This window comes from Protomyctophum parallelum, assembly GCF_964188405.1.
Source record: "Protomyctophum parallelum genome assembly, chromosome: 11".
NCBI classification, from domain to species: Eukaryota; Metazoa; Chordata; class Actinopteri; order Myctophiformes; family Myctophidae; genus Protomyctophum; species Protomyctophum parallelum.
The window spans coordinates 39,744,987-39,768,877 of record NC_139707.1 but is presented as its reverse complement, the minus strand read 5'-3'; the positions used below and the strand labels follow the sequence as shown (position 1 = coordinate 39,768,877).

At 44.0% G+C, this 23,891-nt stretch overlaps 1 protein-coding gene across 12 annotated transcripts in view; it reads left to right on the top strand.

Moving 5' to 3' along the window:
* Window positions 1-23,891, top strand: part of usp9 (ubiquitin specific peptidase 9) — a 53,319-nt gene that overhangs the window by 10,438 nt on the left and 18,990 nt on the right. For 5 of the 12 annotated variants that reach the window (XM_083776489.1, XM_083776499.1, XM_083776488.1 and 2 more), the window contains exons 2-27: window positions 1,260-1,534; window positions 4,261-4,409; window positions 4,711-4,790; window positions 5,029-5,141; window positions 6,278-6,496; window positions 10,166-10,281; window positions 10,429-10,680; window positions 10,813-10,948; window positions 11,199-11,351; window positions 11,896-12,000; window positions 12,122-12,328; window positions 12,819-12,955; window positions 13,506-13,544; window positions 14,606-14,739; window positions 15,273-15,363; window positions 15,537-15,650; window positions 16,034-16,286; window positions 17,850-17,945; window positions 18,112-18,323; window positions 18,923-19,163; window positions 19,479-19,628; window positions 20,109-20,229; window positions 20,623-20,753; window positions 21,383-21,661; window positions 23,046-23,171; window positions 23,747-23,884. In XM_083776489.1, coding sequence (XP_083632615.1) covers window positions 1,427-1,534; window positions 4,261-4,409; window positions 4,711-4,790; window positions 5,029-5,141; window positions 6,278-6,496; window positions 10,166-10,281; window positions 10,429-10,680; window positions 10,813-10,948; window positions 11,199-11,351; window positions 11,896-12,000; window positions 12,122-12,328; window positions 12,819-12,955; window positions 13,506-13,544; window positions 14,606-14,739; window positions 15,273-15,363; window positions 15,537-15,650; window positions 16,034-16,286; window positions 17,850-17,945; window positions 18,112-18,323; window positions 18,923-19,163; window positions 19,479-19,628; window positions 20,109-20,229; window positions 20,623-20,753; window positions 21,383-21,661; window positions 23,046-23,171; window positions 23,747-23,884 — 3,900 coding nt within the window. In that variant the 5' untranslated portion in view covers window positions 1,260-1,426. The remainder of the gene's footprint in view (window positions 1-1,259; window positions 1,535-4,260; window positions 4,410-4,710; window positions 4,791-5,028; window positions 5,142-6,277; window positions 6,497-10,165; window positions 10,282-10,428; window positions 10,681-10,812; window positions 10,949-11,198; window positions 11,352-11,895; window positions 12,001-12,121; window positions 12,329-12,818; window positions 12,956-13,505; window positions 13,545-14,605; window positions 14,740-15,272; window positions 15,364-15,536; window positions 15,651-16,033; window positions 16,287-17,849; window positions 17,946-18,111; window positions 18,324-18,922; window positions 19,164-19,478; window positions 19,629-20,108; window positions 20,230-20,622; window positions 20,754-21,382; window positions 21,662-23,045; window positions 23,172-23,746; window positions 23,885-23,891) is intronic. The other 7 variants (XM_083776490.1, XM_083776496.1, XM_083776493.1 and 4 more) reach the window with 3 other exon arrangements.

Genomic DNA, 23,891 nt, shown 5'->3' with positions numbered 1-23,891 from the left:
TCCTATACAGCATGTATGTTACTGTATATGTCTTGCGTATAGCGATAATATCACTACGTGGATATTAGTCTCGTCCGCCTCAGTGTTAGATTTATTTTTAGCAATGTCTCGCCCCATATTTGAATACTGGGCCCTGGTTGGTTATAGCCTGGTTCCAGACGAATCTGATTGACCGTAACCATTTCGGCCGTGAAGCCCTCCCACAATTGTGAGGGGCCAGACTTAATCTGCCTGGGGCGATATGCATTGCAAAGGCAGATGAAGGATGGCTACTTGAGGCCTAGAATATGTCATAGTCCAAGAGGAGAATCAGTCAGAGCGGAGGTGCGCTCCTTTAAGTCCCGAGGCGGAGCAAGCGCGGGAGTCTTTGATGTCCCAGTGCTGCTTGTAGAAAGCGAATGCTCTGCTCACAGCTGACTGCCAACAAACACATTTTAGCCCTAGCAGCTACGCTAGAAGGAACATTGCCTCCCTTCAAAGTGGTCCGAAAATGGATTCAAAAGTCATTCTGAATAAAAAATAAAAAAGATTAAGATTATTGCTATGGGACTCATCGGTTTCTCCCCAGCTTCCGGGGCCTACTAGGATTGTTTCCTTAGGCATGACGAATGCAGTGGACTTGAGCAACAAGAGGCTAAAGCGAGTGCGTCGCCGTACCGAATGTTGGGACAATGGGAAGTACCCTTAAGTCGGGTTTCGTTCCAATAGGGATAAATAATCTTCTCCCCTACACGATATATCCGAGACGTTTAGCCACTTAGCTTTGGCGGTAAAGCTAAGCGGCCCCTGTCACAATATGACTGGGAGGGGAAGACACATGATTATTTTTTGTCCGATTATGGAAAAGTTGCAGTACCCTTTCACTGATCGTTATACTCACATTTAGCCACGCTGTGCCAAGTTCCCAGCTGATCTGACGGGAATAGACCCATATAGTCTGCTATCTGGAGTTAGTGGAACAGGTTTTTTAGGCTGGCTATCTGGTCACCTTTTGTAAATCTTATCACTCCCACTTCTGTATGAAATTCATAACTCATCGGTTCCACCCCCAACTGCACATGGGTCACTCGGCAGGTAGTTGGGGAGGGAAGATGGCAAATAGCCTAATCCCAGGCCAGCTGTTAGAAATGCATTTGATTTGGAATCCAGCTTTGAAGACTGAGAGGCATTTCTGACCATCTGTTTGTTTACTTGGCTTGTGAATTTCACATAAACCAGCCTGTGCAGTACTGACCTTTGCCCTTCCTCCCTTGCTACAGGTTATGCAATGGTCTCAGCGGCCGATCCAGACCTCCAGGTGCTTGTGTCCCTCTCTCTCGTGTTCGGGCTCCCATCCCTCCGCTCTGCGGCTGAGGCGGCTGTGATTTCCCTCCTGGCCAGTGCTCCGTAAGAGGCCAAGATTGCCAAAATCTGCCCCGTGGCGAGCATGACGGCCACCACGCGTGGCTCTCCAGTGGGAGGCAATGACAGTCAGGGTCAGGGCCAGGGCCAGGCGCCCGACGCCCAGAGCCAGCCCCCACTGCCACAGAACCAGGTCAGTGTGACAGTCGACACGAATTACCTTACTCGCCTTTTAGTCACCTGTCCATCACTTATACTATCTTTAAGAACTCATGTTCTGTTTTCCAATAAGTCATTTCTCTTTTAATGTCTACCATCTCATCTCCTTTGTGTAGATATTCCCCCCACTTTTGTTTCTCATATTTATTTATTTTTTATCGTTTTTTTTCCCTCTCTGCCAGTCGCTACTCTTGCCCGGCTCGTTTCTCACCATCTAGATTTTCACATGGCTGTGTGTCACTGCACCGCAGAACAATGTCAGCAGCACTACAGACATGTCATTAAATTAAACTGCAAAGGGAGGAGAAGGAATGGTTTTTGTCCCATCTGGCTCCCTATGACTGCAGACACTGCAGCACAGATTTTTAATTCTTCCTCCAACAGCTAGTGCTCATACCTAAAACACACAGATGCCCGCAAGGAAAGGAATAAAGAGGGATGGAGCGGAAAAGGGTGAGAAGTCAATCAATGAACAATCAAAGCCAATCAATGACCTCTGTTCATCAATGAACAGAGGCTCCTGAGTGATAGATAAAGGACGTGTGTTAGTGTTCATGCGGTGCACATCCTCTGCGCGTGTGCACGGCCGCCGTCGGTTAGAGATGAGCAATGTCGAGACGTGAGAGGCAGTCTGCCTATATAGGTCAGGCAAGCAGAAGGAGCCTTCTCCACACCCCCACATTTACCAGTATGCAGCTCACTCTCCGGGTGTCTCTTTAGCTTGTGCGTGCACAGCTGCTGATGCCACCATCGTTGCTCATAGAAGATGAGTAAACTCAACCACCAAAGGAGTCGAGGACTGGCGGTTAAATGCACATCCTCGCACACATACGGTACCTCACACCGTCTTCTGTTGACACCTCAACATGGCCCACAGACCACCACATGTATACTTATCACTAACACAAGCATGGTAGCCCACACGTTTGGCTTTGTGCAGTCCAGAGATTCTCTAGGGAGAGTGGGGATTAAATGAATATTAACACGGCAGCCTGAATAACGATAGCACGCCTCAAAAGGACAGCTTTTTTTTCAACCAAGGTTCATGTTTTAGGTTATTGGAGATGATTGTTGTTTGTTTTCATTCGCTGCTTTCTTTCATTTTAGTGATTTTAGCTATTTTTGACGGGATGGGGGTATTCGAACAAGTAGCTAAATATGTATTTTGTTTTATTAACATATTTACATATTAAGCGATTTCTTAATTTTTATTTACTATAGTTCTACTAGACCCCAGGAAATTACATCTGGTGACAAAAGATCACAGGATCTAGTAGATCTACTGAATGTGAAGGAGGAGGTGCTAAAAAAGAAAACCGGCAAACGGTAAAACCAGGTTTTTGACCACTTGAGGGCGTACTTGAGTCATTATTTTTCATGTTTTTTCCATAGCTGTGACCATAGCTATGATGCATGCTGGATTAGCGTGTAAAGACGCTCCACCCCCCTGCCCCCATTCACTTGAAACCTGACACCTTGTGTGTGCTGCGCTCCTGGCCGCCATGCAGGCTACAGCAGATTATTAAGATTTATAATCACAAATTACAGCGCAGGTATAACTTAACATTAAAAATAAAGACTCATCATTATACCTAAGAAATAATGTGAAGTGAGCGGTGGCTTGGGAGTCAAGCACAGTTGTTGACTTACTATAATTGTCGTCCTCTGGGTGAAACGCAAAAAAAGATGGAAAGAAAAGACATTGGTGTTACACCAAGGGGCCAGTGAGGCTTTCCAACGTTGAAGGACTGGGCCCTAGCGGTAAGAGGAGGGACTGCAGGCGGACCCGTGGATTCATGACGAGGAAACCCTGTGCAGCTGGGCTTTAACATTGAGCGCTCGGTTGCACTTCCACATTTGGGCACCAAAATTTGGTGCCCAAATGCGGAAATGCGCCCAAAAAGGCGGAAATAGATGTGTGTTACACAAAGAACTTGGAGTCCCATCAATGCACCTGTAACCCAACATGCACTATTGTAGCACCTTGCCATTCCATAATTCCATTCAAAAAGTTTAACTTTCATAGATTATAGATTCAGTGCGTACAACATAAATTATTTCAAGTATTTATTTGTTTATCTTTACACAATTCTGGCCTCCAACTCATAAAACCCACTAAAACATACGGATGTGCCACTGCAAAAAAAAAATAGCGGAAATTGTGTAAGCTGTCAGTTCTGCAATTTTTGGAAAATGTTTGAAAATGTATGAACATTTTTCTACGTGGAAAGACGCTTATGACGATTAAGCAAAAATAATTGTGATTTTATCAAATAATTGCAATTATGTAATGATTGTGACAGGCCTAGGAGGGAGGAGCCTGCTGGTTGGTCGGACAGGAACCAATCAGAAGGCTTACACATAGATCAATTGAGTACTACAGACGAAAAACAGTTTTAGTCCACACTAATTATCCATAATGTATAAATGATGGATAAGGGGTCAGGACAACTAGGCCTTTTCGTGGAGGGGTCAGAATAAAATGTGGACTTGTGTTAATGTGTCAATATAGCCTCAGCTCGCTTGGAACCTGGATGTCGGGGGTACTAAAAAGAGCCGGGAAGAAACTGGTACCAGGTACTTTGTTCTGATGGAAAGGCAAAGGCCTGTGTGTAAAGCTGGGACAATGCAATGGAAAATAACTAGGTATATACATCACATTTATATATTGCCTTTATTGTCTTGTTCCGAACGCTCCAGACGTCGTCTCCAAACTCGTCCAATGAGAACTCTCCAGTGAGCCCTCCAGATGACCAGGCGGGCCAGGGGGATGCTCCCCCTCAGCTGGAGGAGGAGGAGCCAGCCTTCCCTCACACGGACCTGGCCAAGCTGGATGACATGATTAACAGGTACACACACACACACACACATGCACTTTAGAACGTGTCCTTTGCTTAACCCATTCTGACCTGAGATCAGATTCTAAAAATGTCTTCTATGTCAGTCGCTCTTCGATTTTTCAAAAATAGCAGACCTACAAGCTCGTAGCGCGCCACTCGGTGGTGCGCTATGAGCTTGTAGATCTGCTATTTTTCAATAGCTAAACCATAACATAATGCTAACACCAAAAGGGGTTCACGCCCAAAATGGGTTAAGTTGTGAGTCTGTCTTCCTATGAATTCACATTCACATTTTTGCTTTTTATCGCAGGCCCCGCTGGGTTGTTCCAGTTCTGCCAAAGGGAGAGCTGGAAGTCCTCCTGGAAGCTGCTATAGATCTTTGTAAAAAAGGTACGGGTCGGATAACGTTACAGATTGATGGACAAGATCCCCCTTTTATGCTGATCATCGATTCATTTGGCCAAGAGCTAAATAAAGGAAACTGTAACAAATCTTATACCATGTGGCATGTTTTATTTAATGTTACTTTAGAGCAAGTTTCCAAATGTTGTGCATGTTTATTAGATCACTTTGTACAGCGCTCCTCAGTTAATGAAGGCATCTCTGAATGGTTTATTTTTCTCTGCAGGACTGGATGTAAAGTGTGAGGCATGCCAGAGGTTTTTCCGGGATGGTCTGACCATCTCCTTCACTAAGATCCTGACGGATGAGGCAGTCAGTGGTTGGAAGTTTGAGATTCATGTGAGTGTTCTCGGTTCAACTCCATGCCCTGGTACTTTGAGCTATACTCGTATCTTCCTTTTATTGGAGAATGATTCAATTTCATGAATATCGGCTTTACAATCATTTATTTGTAATTACATGGCATAATTAAAGCCAGCTGTTGAATACATTTAGCAGAAAAGATTGTTTCAAAGATTACTGTTGCAAATGTTATGTAGGTGGGGTTATACAAAACGGCAACTGACTGGAGTCGTTAGACTTTGATCCTGCCTATAGATAACCATGTTTCCTCTGCGTAAAATAGCAAAGGGTCTTGGGAGTTGTTGTTTTTGTTTGTTTATACATAAACATGACTTGGCAAAAAGAAAAGAAGAAAGACGTTCATTATGGAAATAAGAACTTTCTGGCAGACTTAATTGCTTTCTCTGGGATGATTCATCCCCTTTCTTTGTTATCTCAGTGGTTGTATTGTATTTGGTTCTCCAGCTCGAGTCTGCAAATTGGGTTTTCTGTTTGGCTTTTCTCAGAGCTGAAGGATGCCCGCCATAGCCATGGGTGATCAATGATCTTTTTGTTAAAAGTAATTTAGGCATGGCTGAGTTATTCCGTTAACTTCATGAGATTGACCTGCCAAAACTTGAGCAGTGAAGCAGACTGTGTCGGACTGTGGACACAAAACGCCAAAAACCATTGTTTTGAATAGGATGTAATTGATCAAATGTGATACCTACGACTACACTCTCATTTAGTGCACCAGATCTTCTCTAGTTGTTCTCATTAGTACGCCCAAACAATAAAATGCAGTAAGCTATATGTTTGAAGCCTTCCCAGCCCCCCAGACAGCTATGTTGAGTCATTGCCATATTGATTTCACCTATCTGGTTCCTCCAGAGCTGTGTTCTAGTCCTACACATAGCGAAAGGAAACACTGGAAACACATGGGCTGTAAAGAGTATTTTAGTTCTTCAGTTGAATATGATTGTTGAAGGCTGTACTAGGTTGCTTGGCGACTAGGACAAAGGATGGCAACTTATGTGCTCTCTTCGTGTAAGAGAGTCTTCTTTTAGTCTCGACTGATGTTTCGTGTGTGTGAAGTGATGTTATCAGGTGGGTCATTTGGTGTCATGGCTAATGCCCCCTCTTTCTCCCCATAGAGGTGTATCATCAACAACACACACCGGCTGGTGGAGCTGTGTGTGGCCAAGCTCTCTCAGGACTGGTTCCCTCTATTGGAGCTGTTGGCCATGGCCACCAACCCCCACTGCAAGTTCCACATCTATAATGGCACGCGGCCCTCGGAGACTGTCCCCGCCGGGGCCCAGCTGGCTGACGATGAGCTCTTTGCCCGTCCCCCAGACCCTCGCTCACCCAAGGTGAGATGCTGCCACACTAGCCTTGGAAACCCAGACGTTTTTATTTCCTGGGAGAAAAATTAAGTCTGGGACCGAGACCACTTCAATTCGGCATAGAGTAGTGCAAACGTCGATCACTCTCTGCTGATTTCTGATCGTCTGCACCTTTGTTAAATTGAAGCACACACGTACACACACACACACTCCTCTCTCTCTCTCTGTCGCTCTAATTAATCAGTCTCATGTCACGCAGCTGTGTCTATTCTCCGGGAGCTGCCTATGCCATAGAAAGCATAGGTGGACCCCAGGCTACTGCCACACAGACGTAATGCTAGGCACTTGATTTTTACCCACATTCAAACAAAAAAATATCCTGCAATAACTGTTGTTCAGAAATGTCATTTGGGTTTTCGGCGGCACAGCACAGTCCCCCAATTATTGTGTTGTTATACTTGGGGAAAGATTGAATTAGCAAATGCTTTCCCTCACCTATTTATACTCCGTTGTACACGTTGTCGGACTACCTGTTTGTCTGTGTGTCCGTGTCCTTTTATGCCCAATTGCCCATATATGGAGTTCCGTGTCAGGCATGCTCCATATATGGAGTCTAGGCCAACCTGTGATGATGACGTCCGTCTATATATGGGGATATACGTACATATGGGGATTTGCAGATTTGATCTATATTTTTGAGATCCGCTGATTTCGACCGAATTTCCACATGGCACATCACGTCCTCGGGGTCCTTGCCGATAAGCACACTGAGCATGGAGTCGTGATAGGGGAACTACAGGCGGACACTTAGACAGAGCTTTGGCGCATTTATTATTTAAAATGTATTTAACCCATTTTGGGGCGGGAACCCCTTTTGGTGTCAGCATTATGTTATGCTTTAGCTATTGAAAAATAGCAGATCTACAAGCTCATAGCACGCCACCGAGTGTCGCGCTACGAGCTTGTAGGTCTGCTATTTTTGAAAAGTCGAAGAACGACTGACATAGAAACACAACGTTTTCAGAAAACTGTTAGGATTTAGAAGGCATTTGTAGAATCGTTCCCAGGTCAAAATGGGTTAAAGGAAAGCCCCTTGTGATGCATCATCTGGTTTTAGAGGGCGTCCTCAGGCACAACACAATGAATACAGTACATAGACAAAACGGTACATGTCAACACACAACAATACACTTACAACATAAAAAACATAGAGGCTCTCCAATCCACTCAAAACACTAAATCAAAGACCAGTAGCATCTGCACTTACAAAATACTAATAATAATGATGATGATAATAATAATAAAATAATAATCAAGCATTAAAGTACACACCTCTCCCCCAAACTTTTAAGATCATTATTATTATTTTGTTTGTTCACTATCCCTGAAATGTCAGCATATTCTAAATGGTTATATTTAAAGCATTCCAAATTCAGCGTCATATTTGCTTTGATTAAAGACAACCTTTGCTTGGAACGTGGTTGATAGATTTGTTAGCTTTTGGTCTTTAATGGCTTTATTTTTCAAATTGGAGAAAGGCTTGAAATAGGTCTTCAAATAACATAGAATTCTGGGTATGAGCTGAAATTGCTTTGCAAATGTCTGCCATCCATCTCAGGCGAATCTTATTAAGACACAGTCCAACATGTAACATGGTTTTCTTTAGGCTTATGTAAGATTAAGTGGCATTTCTGGATTGTCCGCGGTCTCCTGAGATTTTGCCATAGGGACAGCTTTCTGGACAATGGGCAGTTTCTGCATCTTACAAATCAATAATTGATCTGTATTTCTTCTTCTTGGAATGAATCCATATAGAGTATACAGCAGGGGTGCTCACACTTTTTTGACTTGAGAGCTACTTTCAAGATGACCAGATCAACAAGATCTACTCACCAAAAAAATGATGATCCCATTGCTGAAAGTAGTTCTTTAGAATAGCAGCGCTGGCGTTGCATGCAAGACAAACTCATTTTTAATGGGAAATAGAGGGTGAAATGGAATTGATGTTTTTGTTGTTGTTGTATATAACTTAGTAGTATTGCTATTGTCATTTGTGCACAACATCATTGAAAACGTGTTGCATTCCTGGTTTGAGCTTACAGTCCCTTTTTTTTATGTCAATCAACTGAATCAAGTCACCTAAATTCAAGTGGCAGATTCCAAAATGTATATTTAAACATGAATATCTGTCATGTGGTCTACATGGATTAAAGTTTTCCGTCTTTCATAAAGGGCATACGAGACCAGTGCAGATATGCAAAAACAAAAAAAATACTAAGGCGGTGTGTAGCGATGACCAAAGCCGTCAAAACGCATGCAGGCTTGGTAGTCTGCCTGTCTCTTTAAGAGCAGCTGTGGCCCGCTCGCCCCTCCTCCTCCTCCCTCTGAGAGAGAAGCACACAGACTCTCAGAGCACGGTTCAGAGTAGGCATGTAAATTGTTGATGGGAGATTAATCGGTAAACACATCGGTATCGGCCGATTCCAGTTGTTTAAAATTAATGATTTTACAATTAAACATACAAAAAAAGCAAAGCTTTTGCAATTTGCACACCTACAGGCGACGGGTGCGTAGGAGAGGGTACAGTGCCCGACAATGGAAAAAGGAACAAACAAACCGCACATTGTCTTCAAATGCAGTGAACCAACTTTTAATAGGGAAACGGCAACGTTTCGGCCTATTCATCAGGCTATCTTTATCGTTCAAGATAAAGATAGCCTGATGAAGGCCACATAGGTGGCTTTAATCTCTGTGTCTACTTGGTACTTGCACAGCCTTTGTGATCTACTGGTAGATTGAAATCTACCTTTTGGGCACCCCTGGTATACAGGACCTGTAGCCTGGCGTTGGGCTTTGGTCAAACAGAGAATCCTTCTGTGAGAGCGAATATAAATTAAGAATGATTAAAAGCCGCCTAGGACTATTAAAATACAGTAGTCTGCTACTGCACTAGATGTACCGTATCTCAGTAAGGTACTACTGTACTGTAGATACTGTAGAGTTTATGCTCCCTCTTACAGCAGTGATGTGCGCCTAACGTAAACAATCCACGATAGCCTGACATCGTGTTGCGGGTTCGAGTCCTGATCCCGACAGCCTTTTGCTGCGTGTCACTCCCCATCTCTTTCTCACCATATTCCTGTCAGCCTACTGTCCTGTCAATAATAAAGGTAGAAAAAGTTCAAAATTTTAAAAACAATATATCTACAAGCTCTAATGCGCTTGTGACACACTGTGAGTTTGTAGCTTATATTTTGTTGCACGGCAGCGTTGCTCGCCGAAAGTATTGTATCTACAAGCTCACAATGTGTTGCGATGCAAAACGAGGTGGACTTGTAGATCTTTTGATAGTTTTTATATTGCATCCATAAGTGATGAAATATGATTGACAATGGCAACTAGAATAGATTGGCGTGACGTCAATGGAATCATTGTTATTTAGAAATTGGATCACACAGATGTTTGAACCGAGATTGTGATTTTCAACATTTGTGCTGCCATACCCGCAAGTGTCCAAATCTTATTATATGGCATTTTTATGTCCCGATTATCTCTGAAATCATCGATCCCTAGACAAGAATACATTGACTGGCAAAACCAGAAACACATTTTGGCAATCTCTGATGGCATTTTGGAAAAACAGATGCAGTTTAACAGTGTCTTTTTTTCTAAATCTTCTGCTCTTTCTTTTATCAGGGCTGGTTGGTGGACTTAATAAACAAATTTGGCACGTTAAACGGGTTTCAAATGCTGCACGATCGCTTCATGAGTGGACAAGCACTGAACGTCCAGATCATCGCCGCACTTATCAAGTGAGTTTGCCTCAGTGAATTACAACGTGGACAACATTGTACACAATGTTCATGTGCTACTTTATGGATAGACCTTTTTGGGCCAACTGTAACTCACTGGTTTCGTCTTTCCAAGTCCTGACTGTGTGTTTTGCCTCTCTTTTCCAGGCCTTTTGGCCAGTGTTACGAGTTCCTCACATTGCACACAGTGAAGAAGTACTTCCTCCCGGTCATCGAGATGGTCCCCCAGTTTCTGGAGAGCCTCACGGACGAGGAGCTGAAAAAAGAGGCCAAGAACGAAGCCAAAAACGACGCACTGTCCATGATAATCAAGTCTCTGAAGAACCTGGCTTCACGAGTCCCAGGCCAGGAAGAGACTGTGAAGAATTTAGAGATTTTTAGGTTAAAAATGATTCTTAGGTGAGCATTTTCTGACCTCGGCATAAGGTTACGGTCTTTATCCCAAAACACGGCGACGAACATTGTCATGTTTTGACCATGATAAGTAGCTGATTACTTTTCTTTGTTGTGCACATCTTTTCATCCTCCCAGGTTATTGCAAATTTCCTCTTTTAATGGCAAAATGAATGCACTAAATGAAGTAAACAAGGTGATCTCTAGTGTGTCCTACTACACTCACCGACATAACCCTGAGGAGGAGGAGTGGCTCACAGCAGAGCGCATGGCGGTGAGTTTCAACAACTTTTTGCCTCTCATCTGACGCCACTGTGGCCTTTTAATTGGTTTAATTGTCTCCGCCTTTTTACCCCTTCCGTCAATATAATAGTATATTTAAATTCTTGACATTGTAAATTGATTCATAATAGGCCACGCAGAAGTATTTGCTGATGTTATCAACTGAAAATATTGGAGTCACTATATGTCACTAAAATGTATCTTGTATTCCCTCATTGAATTTTCTATCTCGACTGTCTCAGGAGTGGATCCAACAGAACCACATCTTGTCCATTGTTCTGAGGGACAGTCTGCACCAGCCACAGTATGTGGAGAAACTGGAGAAGATCCTTCGCTTCGTCATCAAAGAGAAAGCTCTTACCATGCAGGACCTTGATAACATCTGGGCTGCACAGGTACGTCGTGTTTAGGCACACCGTCTCACACAGTTGGTCAATATACCTAAGCATCATGATGCATGTATATTATTGACAGAAAATATTGACAGAAAAAGACTCGCTCACTGTATAAAAAAATGAAGGAAACTCCTTAGACCGAGACTTAAGAAAACCGATTCCTGGTCCGGTAATGTGGTAAGGTGTCCCTGAGCAACACTTAACCCCTAACTGCTCCCCCCTTCTGGCATGACTCAAAATTGCTACCGTTTTGATCGCTAATGTGCCTAACATTTACTCTATGCGACCTAAAAATATAATATTGGAGTAAAAAGCAAAGCAATGATGTCACTGGTGGACGAGTTTCTGAACTGCCCACATCCCTCCTATGAGACACAGACCGAGTAGGAAAAGTTTGTGGCATTTTATCATGAACATTAGTGAGGACCAATTATGAATATATATGAATATATACCAATTATAATATGAAGGTAGGTTGAAAAGTGATGAAGTGGTCCTTTTAAGATGTTATTGACCCAAGCTATCCTGTTGTCCCTTCGTCCAGGCCGGCAAGCATGAGGCCATTGTGAAAAATGTCCATGACCTCTTGGCCAAGCTCGCTTGGGATTTCGCTCCCGAGCAACTCGACCACCTCTTTGACTGCTTCAAGGTGAGGAAGACACTGTAATTAAACAGTGATTATTCTAGATTACGACATAATCTCAGACTGTCTTTCATAGAACACGATTCCCATATTATGTTTGCCCTGACCTCCGTTCTTCTGGTTGCAGGCGAGCTGGACCAACGCCAGCAAAAAGCAGCGCGAGAAGCTACTGGAGCTGATCCGGCGCCTTGCTGAGGACGATAAGGACGGCGTGATGGCCCACAAGGTTCTCAACCTGCTCTGGAACCTGGCACACAGCGACGACGTGCCTGTGGACATCATGGACCAGGCTCTCAGTGCCCACATTAAGATTCTGGACTACAGCTGCTCACAGGTACAGTGTATATTTTTTGGGGTGGCAAGCTGACATCAGAGGGCTGCCTTCAAATCAGCACACAGATGATGCTTAGGGATGTTTCTGTTTTATTTATTTAATTAAAACAAAAATGCACAAAAAAATGCATTAATTAAAATTAATTGACAATAATAAACGGACAAATCCCACATGAGTATATTAAGACTAAATAAATAAATTTAAAATGCGCATTATATTGAAATCTACTCACCTGCTCCCAATTATTAATTACATGTCAGTGTGCAAAAGGAGTAATACTTAATAAATAATTATTTAAGTCTGAGCCGGTCAAAAACACACAACTGACGATGTAGTGCGCGTTATGTGTATTGGATTTTCAGCCAAACATTTGTGTTGAAATGTCTTTATTGGGAACAGAGAACGTTCTCACCTTAAATGCTGGATTATTTCTTCAAAACGAGGTAATATGGACAATTGAGGTGTTGATATTATTAATTTCACTTAACAGGACAGAGACACCCAGAAGATCCAATGGATAGACCGCTTCATAGAGGAGTTGCGCACCAACGACAAGTGGGTGATCCCTGCTCTCAAGCAGATCAGGGAGATCTGCAGCCTGTTTGGAGAAGCTCCGCAGAACCTTAGGTAAATGTCCTAGAGTGGAACCTACTTCATTCAGTATGTAGAAGCGAGTGGTTGAATAAAGCAGAGAGAGGGGACTGCTTAAGCAGACATTGAAAGGTGGGTTCTGATATGTATAAACTGTGGTGGGGGGGGGGGGGGGGGGGGGTTGTTCTACCATAATCATTACAGTATATACAGTTCAGGATAATACTACCATTGTATTTAGCTCAGCATGGCATGTTCTTTGCACATAGAGCTTGTACGTCCCTAAAGAAAACAAAAATACAGCTCGGCCTTCATTTTTCACATATTTGACCAACTGACATCACTGCCATTTTAGTCACATTTTGAGTGCCGCTGAGGCATGTCAACTCGTGATAAATAAGCGTTGTTGTCAATAGTCTGGTCTGTAGTGACCTACGTTTACCATATTCACGCCAATGCAAAATAACAGCAATTAACGGCTTTGACTGATCAGTGTTACAGCTGTTACAAATTTGTTTTACTGATTTGGTGATTTTCTAGTCAATATAGCAAAAATATGTAGCATACATACTTGTTGTTTTTTCAGAAAGAAAATGCCAATTAACATACAAACGATCTTAGTGGGGTAAGTTGTAAGCTAATTCAGGGGTCTACTCTTATTTACACAACGTGTTCATGCCACCTTTTATCATGAATCTGCTTTAGCAATCCTCTTTCGGGCTTAATCTCAGATGACACTGACTCCTCGTTCAGCGCACATACAAGATTATTTGATCTACCAGTCCACGCTGCATGGTATAATCTCTTTGAGATGGAGCCTGATTTTCCTTGATGCCAGCTCCTTTCAGCTCCAATCACTGAGGCAAAGTTTGGGGGAATGTTACTCGAGCACGCTTACTGACATTTTGCTAATTCGGCAGCTTAAAGGATATTTCACTTTTTCCCCATATGATATTCAGTGTTTTGTAGTACTCTTCTGAGGAGCACAATGTAGCCGTTGTCGATAATAATAAAGAAATCACACCTGTGTGAAGTGAGGTGCACGTACAACATCATACATCATCTCATTCCGGTTAATCACAATTTGGCGTCCTCACCTTTGTCATAAATGTTTGTGTTTACACAATTCATTGTCAATGGCATTTCATGTTTGTGTAGTACAAAGTCTGCAGACACACACACACCAAAAGCTGATCATAGGAGGGGCTAGCGCCCCTCGAAGAACAGGAAAAATACATTATTTAGTAACCAAACTAATCGTCACGGGTCATTTGAAACAGCTGTTCCCGGTATGACTCTCACTTATTGATAGTGATGAGTCATGAGACGTGTCTTGTTTCTTGGACTACTCTAAGGCCAAACATACTTTATGAATATCACATGGAATAAAACAGGAAATGTCCTTTCATGATTAACAAAAAAATCTTTGTGCCCTTGTTGTTAGACATGCTCCACACATATATATTCACACACACGCGCGCACGCACACATGGAATACCAAAGCTGCTTTCTTCATGCTTTGTCAGATTCAGAACAAGAAATCCCACTCTGGTTTAAATTTAACATAAACTGTATAAAAAAATATGACGTAATGGCAAGATGCCTTGACCCATCACAGATTCTCACTTCCCCTCTACATGTTTATTTCTTTCACCTTCAACCATTCTTCTCTCTTTCTCTCTCCAGCCAAACCCAGAGGAGTCCTCACGTCTTCTACCGCCACGACCTGATTAACCAACTGCAGCATAACCACGCTCTGGTCACCCTGGTGGCGGAGAACCTCTCTGCCTACATGGAGACTATGAGGCAATTCTCCAAAGGTAAGGCCGCCATGGCACGACAAAGATCACCAGGTACTGGGGGCACGGTGGCACAGTCGGTAGTGCTGTCACCTCACAGCTAGAAGGTCCTGGGTTCGATTCCCGCTGGAGACGCTGTGGGTGCTGGGGGCGCACAAAAACATGCAGTAATCCTGGTCTCTAAAACTACCTCCCCCTGGCCAGCCGGGGCGCCTGATGGAGGGGAAAGGAACTGGTCGGAATAACGTGTTCCTTCCACGCGCTACATCCGGCCAGGGAAATTCCCCCCTGTCAGGTGAAAAGAAGCAGCTTAGACTCCTCATGCATAGAAGGAGGCATGAGGTCAGTCCGCTGCCCCCCCAGGTTGGCAGAGGAAGTGTAGCGCCCAGGATTACATTAGATAATTGGCACTGGGTGAAAAAACTGGGTTGCAAAATCGTGAAAAAAAATAAAAAGATCACCAGGCACACAGTTGTATTGCTAATGTCTACGGTTTTGCAGTACATCCAAGTGGACCGATTAGCCTAACGGTCTCTCCGTCTATGTTAATGTAGCAGAACAGGCGGAGTTTGATCCTCAGACGGTGAGGACTGGGAGCCGCTACAGCCATGTCCAGGAAGTACAGGAGCGCCTAAACTTCCTGAGGTACAGAATTTTTTTTACTCTCTTCACAGTTCACACACACTGTTCCATCCAGTTAACCAAGTTATTTAATTTGTCATCTGATCATTCTTATATCAGAAGATTGCTGATTTTTTTTTTTTTTTTTAAGCTTGCGAATGTGAGTTGATGTGTGTCCTTGGTATGTTTTTCGACAGGTTCCTACTGAAGGACGGTCAGTTGTGGCTGTGTGCCCCACAGGCCAAACAGATCTGGAAATGTTTGGCTGAAAACGCGGTGTATCTTTGTGACCGTGAGGCCTGCTTCAAATGGTACTGTCGACTTCTACCATCTTCTCCCAAACGCTCACTTGAATTGCTATCACAAAGGGCCTTGCAAAAGGGCCTTTTAGTTCATTTTCAATGAGACCTGTGATTTTGCTCGGAGTAGTCGTGGTGCGACAACGCAAGCGTATTTTCGTGAGCGCGGTCCCGTGAATTATTTGCGCGCGTGCTCGTTACGTGCCCGCGACTCACCAGACCTGGATTCGGTTTAGCTTTTTTGTATGCTTGCGTTGTTGTGCCTCTCTTCAGCAGACCTGGAGGAGACCGGTGTTGATCCAGGCAACAACGCCTGCGTTCCTCGCTTCACGTTTGCAAGGCCCTTAAAACATCGATCAATTGATCTAGTTGGTCAATCCCTGTCCTGACGTAAGGTTTTCCGATTTTTCCCCCGACAGGTACTCTAAGCTGATGGGCGACGAGCCAGACCTCGATCCGGATATCAACAAGGACTTCTTTGAGAACAACGTTCTGCAGCTCGACCCGTCTCTGCTAACGGAGAATGGCATGAAGTGCTTCGAGAGGTTCTTCAAAGCCGTCAACTGCAGGGAGGGCAAGCTGGTGGCCAAGCGCAGGGCCTACATGATGGATGACCTGGAACTAATAGGCCTGGACTATCTCTGGAGGGTAAGGGACTGAAATGTTTCACGTTTTTCATGAAGCCAAAAGATCAAGCTTTAACACCACAGATGAGGCATTTAGAGTCATCCTGCTACTGATCACATGCTTGCCTCATCATCTCGGGAGCTGCTGGAAGTAATGGTTTTATATTTGGCATGTACTGTAATATACAGTATACTATGCAACGGAGAAGGAGAGCTGCTATGCTTGTTGAGAATTTCTGTTTGATGTTTCTCTCTGACCTACATATTCGCCGTTCTTGTACGTGTAGAAACCAGGCAGCAAGCATCTGTTTTTTTAAATGATGAGGCCAGTAAGGAAGAGCCATTTCCCCTGCAGTTCTCCTTAATGGCCGATGTTGCCATTTCCTCTCCTGCTGGTTGTCTGTACTTTACACTTGATTTTATTACCTAGTGTACATTAAGTGGTTAAAGGACCACTTCACCACTTTTCAACCTATCTTCATATAATAGGTCCTCACTAATAATCATGATAAAATGGCACGATTCTTTTCTACTCAGTCTCATAGGAGGGCTGTGGGCAGTTTAGAAACCGTCTTCCAGTGACATTAGGCAGATTTCTTTTTTAAACAATTTTTTTTTTGCATTGCAACTTTTCAGGCCTAGAAGGCCTGCAGTTTCTATTAGCTTGTATTCCCCATCGATGATGTCACTGGAAGATGGTTTCTGAAATGCCCACAGCCCTCCTATGAGACACAGACAGAGTAGAAAAAAATTGCGCCATTTTTTTCATGATTAGTGAGGACCTAGTATATGAAGATAGGTTGAAAAGTGGTGAAGTGGTCCTTTAATTCATTTGTTGATATATATGTATATGTTTTTTTTAACGTCAAAATAATAATGCACTTTTTTCAATTGGTCAATTAATTGAAAAGGTAATCAATAGCGCTGTTGGAGACTTTTCTGTTGCTGGCTCGTGTCCTACATGGTGGCTGTGGTGCCCTACAAGGCCGATAACGTTGTCTCTTCTGTCCTCCTGGCTTTTGGTGTGCCATAGTGACTGACTGAGGGTTTTCAAATATGTCCGAATTATCATGATCTCCGCTGGAAGCAAAATGAGAGATTATCTCCCCCTCTTGTGTGCATGTGCTTGAATAAAGAACGGAATCAAATGAGCTGTACTGTGGCCAACCATGTAACACGGTGGTTATACAGGGCCTACTCCAGATGTATATTTGATATCTTTGAATCTGTTCCATCTCCTGCAACTGTTTTTTATTTATTTTTTTGCCGTTGCTGTAAATACAAGTTTAGCTTTAGCTATCATTAATTTCAGTGATATATTCCATAATCTATTAAGCTGTTCAGTGCCTCGGTGCTCTCTCTCACTATGCCGAGGCCTGTGTTGTTGCTGGCCTATATTGTGAAACACATTGTCTTCTGCCTCGGTGTTCTCCCTCTTGTGTCCTGAGTGGCTTATAATAAGGATATGGATGATGAGTCATTGCTCCAGAGCCACACGCATACACTCCACAGACAGACGATAATGCAGACTAGGGCCAAAGCACCATTATTAATATCTACTGTTATTCCATCTGCACACCCCCAGGTGGTCATTCAAGGAAGCGACGACATCGCCAGCCGAGCCATAGACCTGCTGAAAGAGATCTACACCAACCTGGGACCAAAACTACAAGTCAATCAGGTGGGAGAGACTAATTTGTCTCTTTTAGATAATCAGCTTCTTCCCTTTTTGTCCTCTTGCCCTGTTATCCACTGGGTTCAAAATTAGGCAGATAAAAAGATGTCTCCACTCATTTGACATAATGAAATAATTCCTGTCTCGAATGATGCATTTATTTGCCCCGCAGGTGGAGATCCATGAGGACTTCATCCAGTCGTGTTTTGACCGTCTGAAGGCATCCTATGACACCCTGTGTGTTCTGGACGGGGACAAGGACAGCATCAACTGTGCACGCCAGGAGGCCATCCGCATGGTCCGAGTGCTCACCGTGCTCAAGGAGTACATCAACGAGTGTGACAGCGACTACCACGAGGAGAGGACGATACTGCCCATGTCCAGGTATAAGGGCAAGACTGATGCCATTTTACTCAAAAACAATATTTTACCACCCCGACTTTATGTGACATACTAATTATTTCATGCAAATATGTATGTCTTTCTGCTAGGAATGCACCGAAAGGGAAATTCTTGGCCGAAACCGAATACCGAGTATAGGAAACAGTTGGCCGAATACCGAATATGATTAATATTTTATATCTTTTTTCCTACCATTGCTGTCATGGCCGTACCTTAAAGCTACCTGATTTATGGGGAAATAAATTATTAGTTATGGTAAAACTTAACTTAACTTAAATAATAATCACTATTATGGGTCCATAAAACATTTATTCAGCTCTTTTGAATACATTAATTGCATACACTATTCGGTGATATATTTTCTGCCTATTTGGGCCGAAACCGAATAGGCCGAAAATGCTTTTTTAGCCATTTTCTGCCGAATATTTTCTGCAGACGAATATTCGGTGCATCACTACTTTCTGCCAATAGCACCAAGACAACAACTGTTGTTCATATATATTGTAGTTGGTAAATTCATGCGATTCCTCTCCAAACAAACGTTAATCCCACTGTTTTCTGTCCCCTCTCTCTTCTTCCAGGGCTTTCCGGGGGAAGCACATCACATTGATTGTGCGTTTCCCCAACCAGGGACGTCAGGTGGACGACCTGGACATCTGGTCTCACACCAACGACACCATTGGCTCGGTGAGACGCGGCATCCTCACCCGGATCAAGGCCAACGCCACGCACACCAAGATAGAGCTCTTCATTGGCGGGGAGGTGGTTGATCCAGCCGACGACAGGAAGTTGATTGGACAGCTCAATTTGAAGGATAAAACGGTGAGACTGATGTAATGACACGTGTTCTCTACACATTTTAACTGTGTGTGTGAAGGAACAAATGAAGGTGACTTGATTGGGCATTACATTGTAAGAGTTACGTTTTTCTTATCGTATTTTGTAAATACATGATGATGGCTAGAAATGGGTGAAAAGTGATCGCAAACACAGTGCTGTTCGAGGTTTTACAGACTTCTCCTGGTCGCTGCAAACAAATAATGCAGAAAACTGTAAAAAAAAAATGCACATACAGTACTTGATCCAGCTCGAATGCAAGTTGACACACAGAGTGATGGTAGTCCTGTTTGTGTGTAGTTGATCACAGCCAAGCTGACCCAGGTGAGCGCCAACATGCCCTCCAGCCCGGACAGCTCCTCCGATTCCTCCACTGGCTCTCCTGGCAACCACGGCAACCACTACAGCGATGGACCCAACCCTGAGGTCGAGAGCTGCCTGCCCGGTGTGGTAAGTTTAAACCCATTTAGGCCCTGGTGTCGAAATTAAAAGAAATCTTGACAGTTTTCTGAAATACCTATGTGTCTATATCAGTGGTGCTCAATATTTCATGTCAAGGACCCCAGAAATGTATGTATGTATGTGATTGCTCACCGACCCCCATCTGAGAATATGTAGTTCCAGTGACCACCCGGAAGCAAAGATTTGAGTTAAAAAACGTTCGCTGTGAAAGAAGAAATGCCCCACATTTTCACGACTTTTCTAAAATAGCAGACCTACAATCTCGTAGATCTGCTATTTTTCAATAGAAGTAAAACATAATCCTTAAAACAGGGGTTCCCACCCAGAATGTGTTAAACGCGCATGCGGATAAACACGTATCTGAGTTAGCAGTGTGTTAGTAGTGCTTTTGTCTGGGTTCGGGGAGGGGCGTGGTGGGGGGAGAGTGGGGTGTGAACAGCAGTGGCATAACCCTGCCATATTTTCCAGATCATGTCGCTGCACCTGCGCTACATCTCCTTCCTGTGGCAGGTGGCTGACCTGGGCTGTAACCTCAACATGCCTCTGCTCCGAGACGGAGCTCGGGTACTCATGAAGCTCATGCCCCCTGGTACGCACTCATGCACTCGGTTATACTAAGCACCACCCACACACAAATACTTTGTGAAGCTCACTATCTATGTGTATGTTGGGGTGGCTGTGGCTCAGGAGGTAGAGCAGGTCGTCCATTGATCCCTGGGTCGGTGGTTCCGTATCCCGGCTCCTCCTGTCCACATGTCGAAGTGTCCTTGGGCAAGACAATGAACCCTACATTGCCTCCAATGAGTTTGTCGGTGTGAGCTCGCCACCATTGGTGTGTGAATGTGGGAAGTGACTGTTCGCCGCTTCACCTCCCAATGTGTGAATCAATAAACCATTGTGAAGCGCTTTGAGCAGTTGGAAAAGCGCTATAAAAATGCAATTCATTATAATTGTGTGTGTGTGTGTGTGTGTGTGTGTGCAGATAATACTACAGTGGAGAACCTGCGTGCAGTGTGTCTGGATCATGCCAAGCTGGGAGAGAACAGCCTCAGCCCAACACTGGACTCCCGCTTTTTTGGCCCCTCGCCCTCACAAGTGCTCTACCTCATCGAGGTGGGTCTCAGTGTGTCTTCACGTCAGTTTAGTTCATTAAACAATATGTCTAAAAGAAAATAAAGAACCAAAAAGAACATTTGTGGCCCAAAAACATCAATATTGATTGTCAGGTTGGTTCTGCCTTTCTAAACTTCCTTAACAGTTTGACTGCCGCAAATTGTTTAATCCAGGGTACGATGCGTGTGCTTTTTACACCATTCCTGCCTTTTGTTTTATGTGTTTAATCCGCCGTATTGTAATAAATAAAAAGAAACTGTCTTTGCCGCGGAGCTAGAGACTAGATGGTTTCGTTTTGACAACGAAACCGGAAATCAACACATGCTGTGGGCTGCTAGGGCTTCTGGGAAATTGAGGCCAATGCAAATGAACGGACTACAACTCCTCATGGAGGAGGGTCTTGTGGTGCGATCGGTTCATAACAAACAAAGAACTTTTTTCGCCGGATTTTCACGGATCAAAAGCCCAAATAATTCAGCGTATGCTCTAAAGGTAATACAACAATCTCGGCAGCGTAGGATATTTGATTAAAATGCGGGTTACACAATTCAACTATCAACCTCCTGTGTCGTTTATGTCCTGAAAATGGACTTCTCAATAACCCCTCCCCCAACTACTGTTTCTCCCAGGTTGTGTATGCCCTGCTGATGCCTGCCAGCTCCACGCTGGGCGAGGAGGCCAGCGACTTCCAGTACAACTTCCTGAAGAGCGGCGGGCTGCCCCTGGTGCTGAGCATGCTCACCAGGAACAACTTCCTGCCGTCTGCCGACATGGAGACGCGGCGCGGCGCCTACCTCAACGCGCTGAAGATCGCCAAGCTGCTGCTCACCGCCGTCGGCTTCGGTCACGTGAAGGCCGTGGCCGAGGCCTGCCAGCCCAACGCCGAGGGCAACGTCCCCGTCTCACCGGTTAGACCACATACACAATTCGTTGCAGACGCATACCTTGTAGAACCGGTTTGAGTCCCTCATAAATCATGTTGTTGTTATCTGAAATGTAAAACAAAAAAGGAGGTGAAAAGCCCTGATGGCATAGTTCTCAAACTATGGGTCGCGACCCAATGTGGGAAGGTGCCATTGGAGTCACACATTGGCAACCAAGAAAAATAAAAAGGGAGGTTGTCGCGACCAACGTGAAGAGGACGGCCATTACACTTCTCTCTCTCTCTCTCTCTCTCTCTCTCTCTCTCTCTCTCTCTCTCTCTCTCTCTCTCACGCACAGACAAAGCTGACAGGTCCGCCTCCAACAAGCAGCAGTACAAGACAACACATATCACACAAGCCCTTGCATGCAGAGGCTGAGGCACCCAAACTGATTTGAGCTGTTGTGCCTGTTCATTAACGGTTTACTTTAATAGTACACTACGAGTGGGCGGTACAAATACATGGACCACGGGTCCATTTGGTTCCATGACTTCCATCTGTACCCTTGCGGACGCAGAGTTACATTTAGATTGCGATGTAACCTTACCGAGCAGCTCTCTCGTAGCGGGGAAGATCATTCTCACGGACGGACAAACCAGACCAGTTACCAAAGAAAAACACCACGGTCGGTGGCCAAAGATGCAATCGAGAGCTGGATCAAGAAATTCCCGAACCATATATTACATACATGTACAAAATATTACATATTTAGGCTAAAGGCGTATGGGCGGGTGGTACAAATACATGGTTTACCCTTGCTCTAGAACAGTGGTTCCCTAACCTTTTTGGCCATGCACCCCCTGTTACCTCCTGACCTAGCTGACGTACCCCCACGCATGGAAATATAAATTGCATAAGCTATACAGAGACATACATTTCCTATTTATCCACATATATGGCATATATCGCAGCATAGGCTATATTCTGCATATGCTTGCCATATATTGGCATAATATGTTAAATTAATATATTTAAAATAAAACCATAACGCCACCATTTAGCCTTTTCATGTCACGCACCCCTAGAAGGCGTCCGTGCACCACAACCGGTGCACGCATCACAGCTTGGGAACCACTGCTCTAGAGGCTCCTTACCCCAAACTCAGGTTGAACCATTGCAAACCTACTGTGCTGTGCTCTCTGTTGTGTTGGGCTACATGGAAAATTGTTAATTTGATATTTTGGCTACAGACACTGGATGCAAGTGCACTCACAGTACTTTTTGTGGCAATCAGGCCATTACATTTTGAGAATGACAATCCAGCCTTCTTCTTGAGATATGTTGTTTGAGATGGACCGACTGACTGACAGACTCTTTTAGACGGACTTCTTGTTGACAAGTTTGCATGCTCTCTCCTATTATCTCCTAGATTAACCAGGCCACTCACGACCAGGCCCTGGTCCTCCAGAGTGCCCTGCAGAACATCCCCAACCCCGCCTCAGAATGCATGCTGCGCAACGTAGCCATCCGCCTAGCCCAACAGATCTCTGACGAGGTGAGACGAGAGAGAGGGTACCCGATGTGTTTTATAGAGGGCAATCTGGAAGCCACGGTTATTGTAGAGCTTAACCTAGCATATTGAACGCTGATAGCATTGACAAGTTATTCTAGAAGGATAAACCTTTATGTAGGATAATGTGTGTATCCTGTACAAGTAAATATGTGAGCTAAATAGCTTCTTTCATACATGGATGAAATGGAAAACTACATTGTAATGTTGCGAAACTGCACAAGTGGGAGAAGCCACTTTAGAGCCACTTACATGCTCAGCACTTAATATCAGTCCAGAGTGAAAATAAGTGGGTGAGGACTCGAAGCCTGGTTAGGGTTCAGAATCTATTTCATATCTATTGAAACAGTATGTCAACATAAATTCATGTAAAATGCTTTCATATCAGAATAGGAACATGGCAATGCTTGGAGTATTGGTAAGGAAAGTACAATACGAGTTCACGAAAACGTATTTGTGTAGAGCAGAGTTGCTACCCAGGATTCCCTTTGGCTTAGTGGTTAAGAGGTTACATAGACAGTACAATGGCATAGCTTTCATGTGGCTGTTCTGTCCTCTAGAACTTCTTCCAGGCGTCGAAGTACATCCCAGACATCTGTGTGATCCGGGCGGTACAGAAGATAGTATGGGCGTCGGGCTGTGGTACAGTACAACTTGTATTCAGCTCCAATGAAGAAATCAGCAAAATCTATGAGAAGGTAAGAA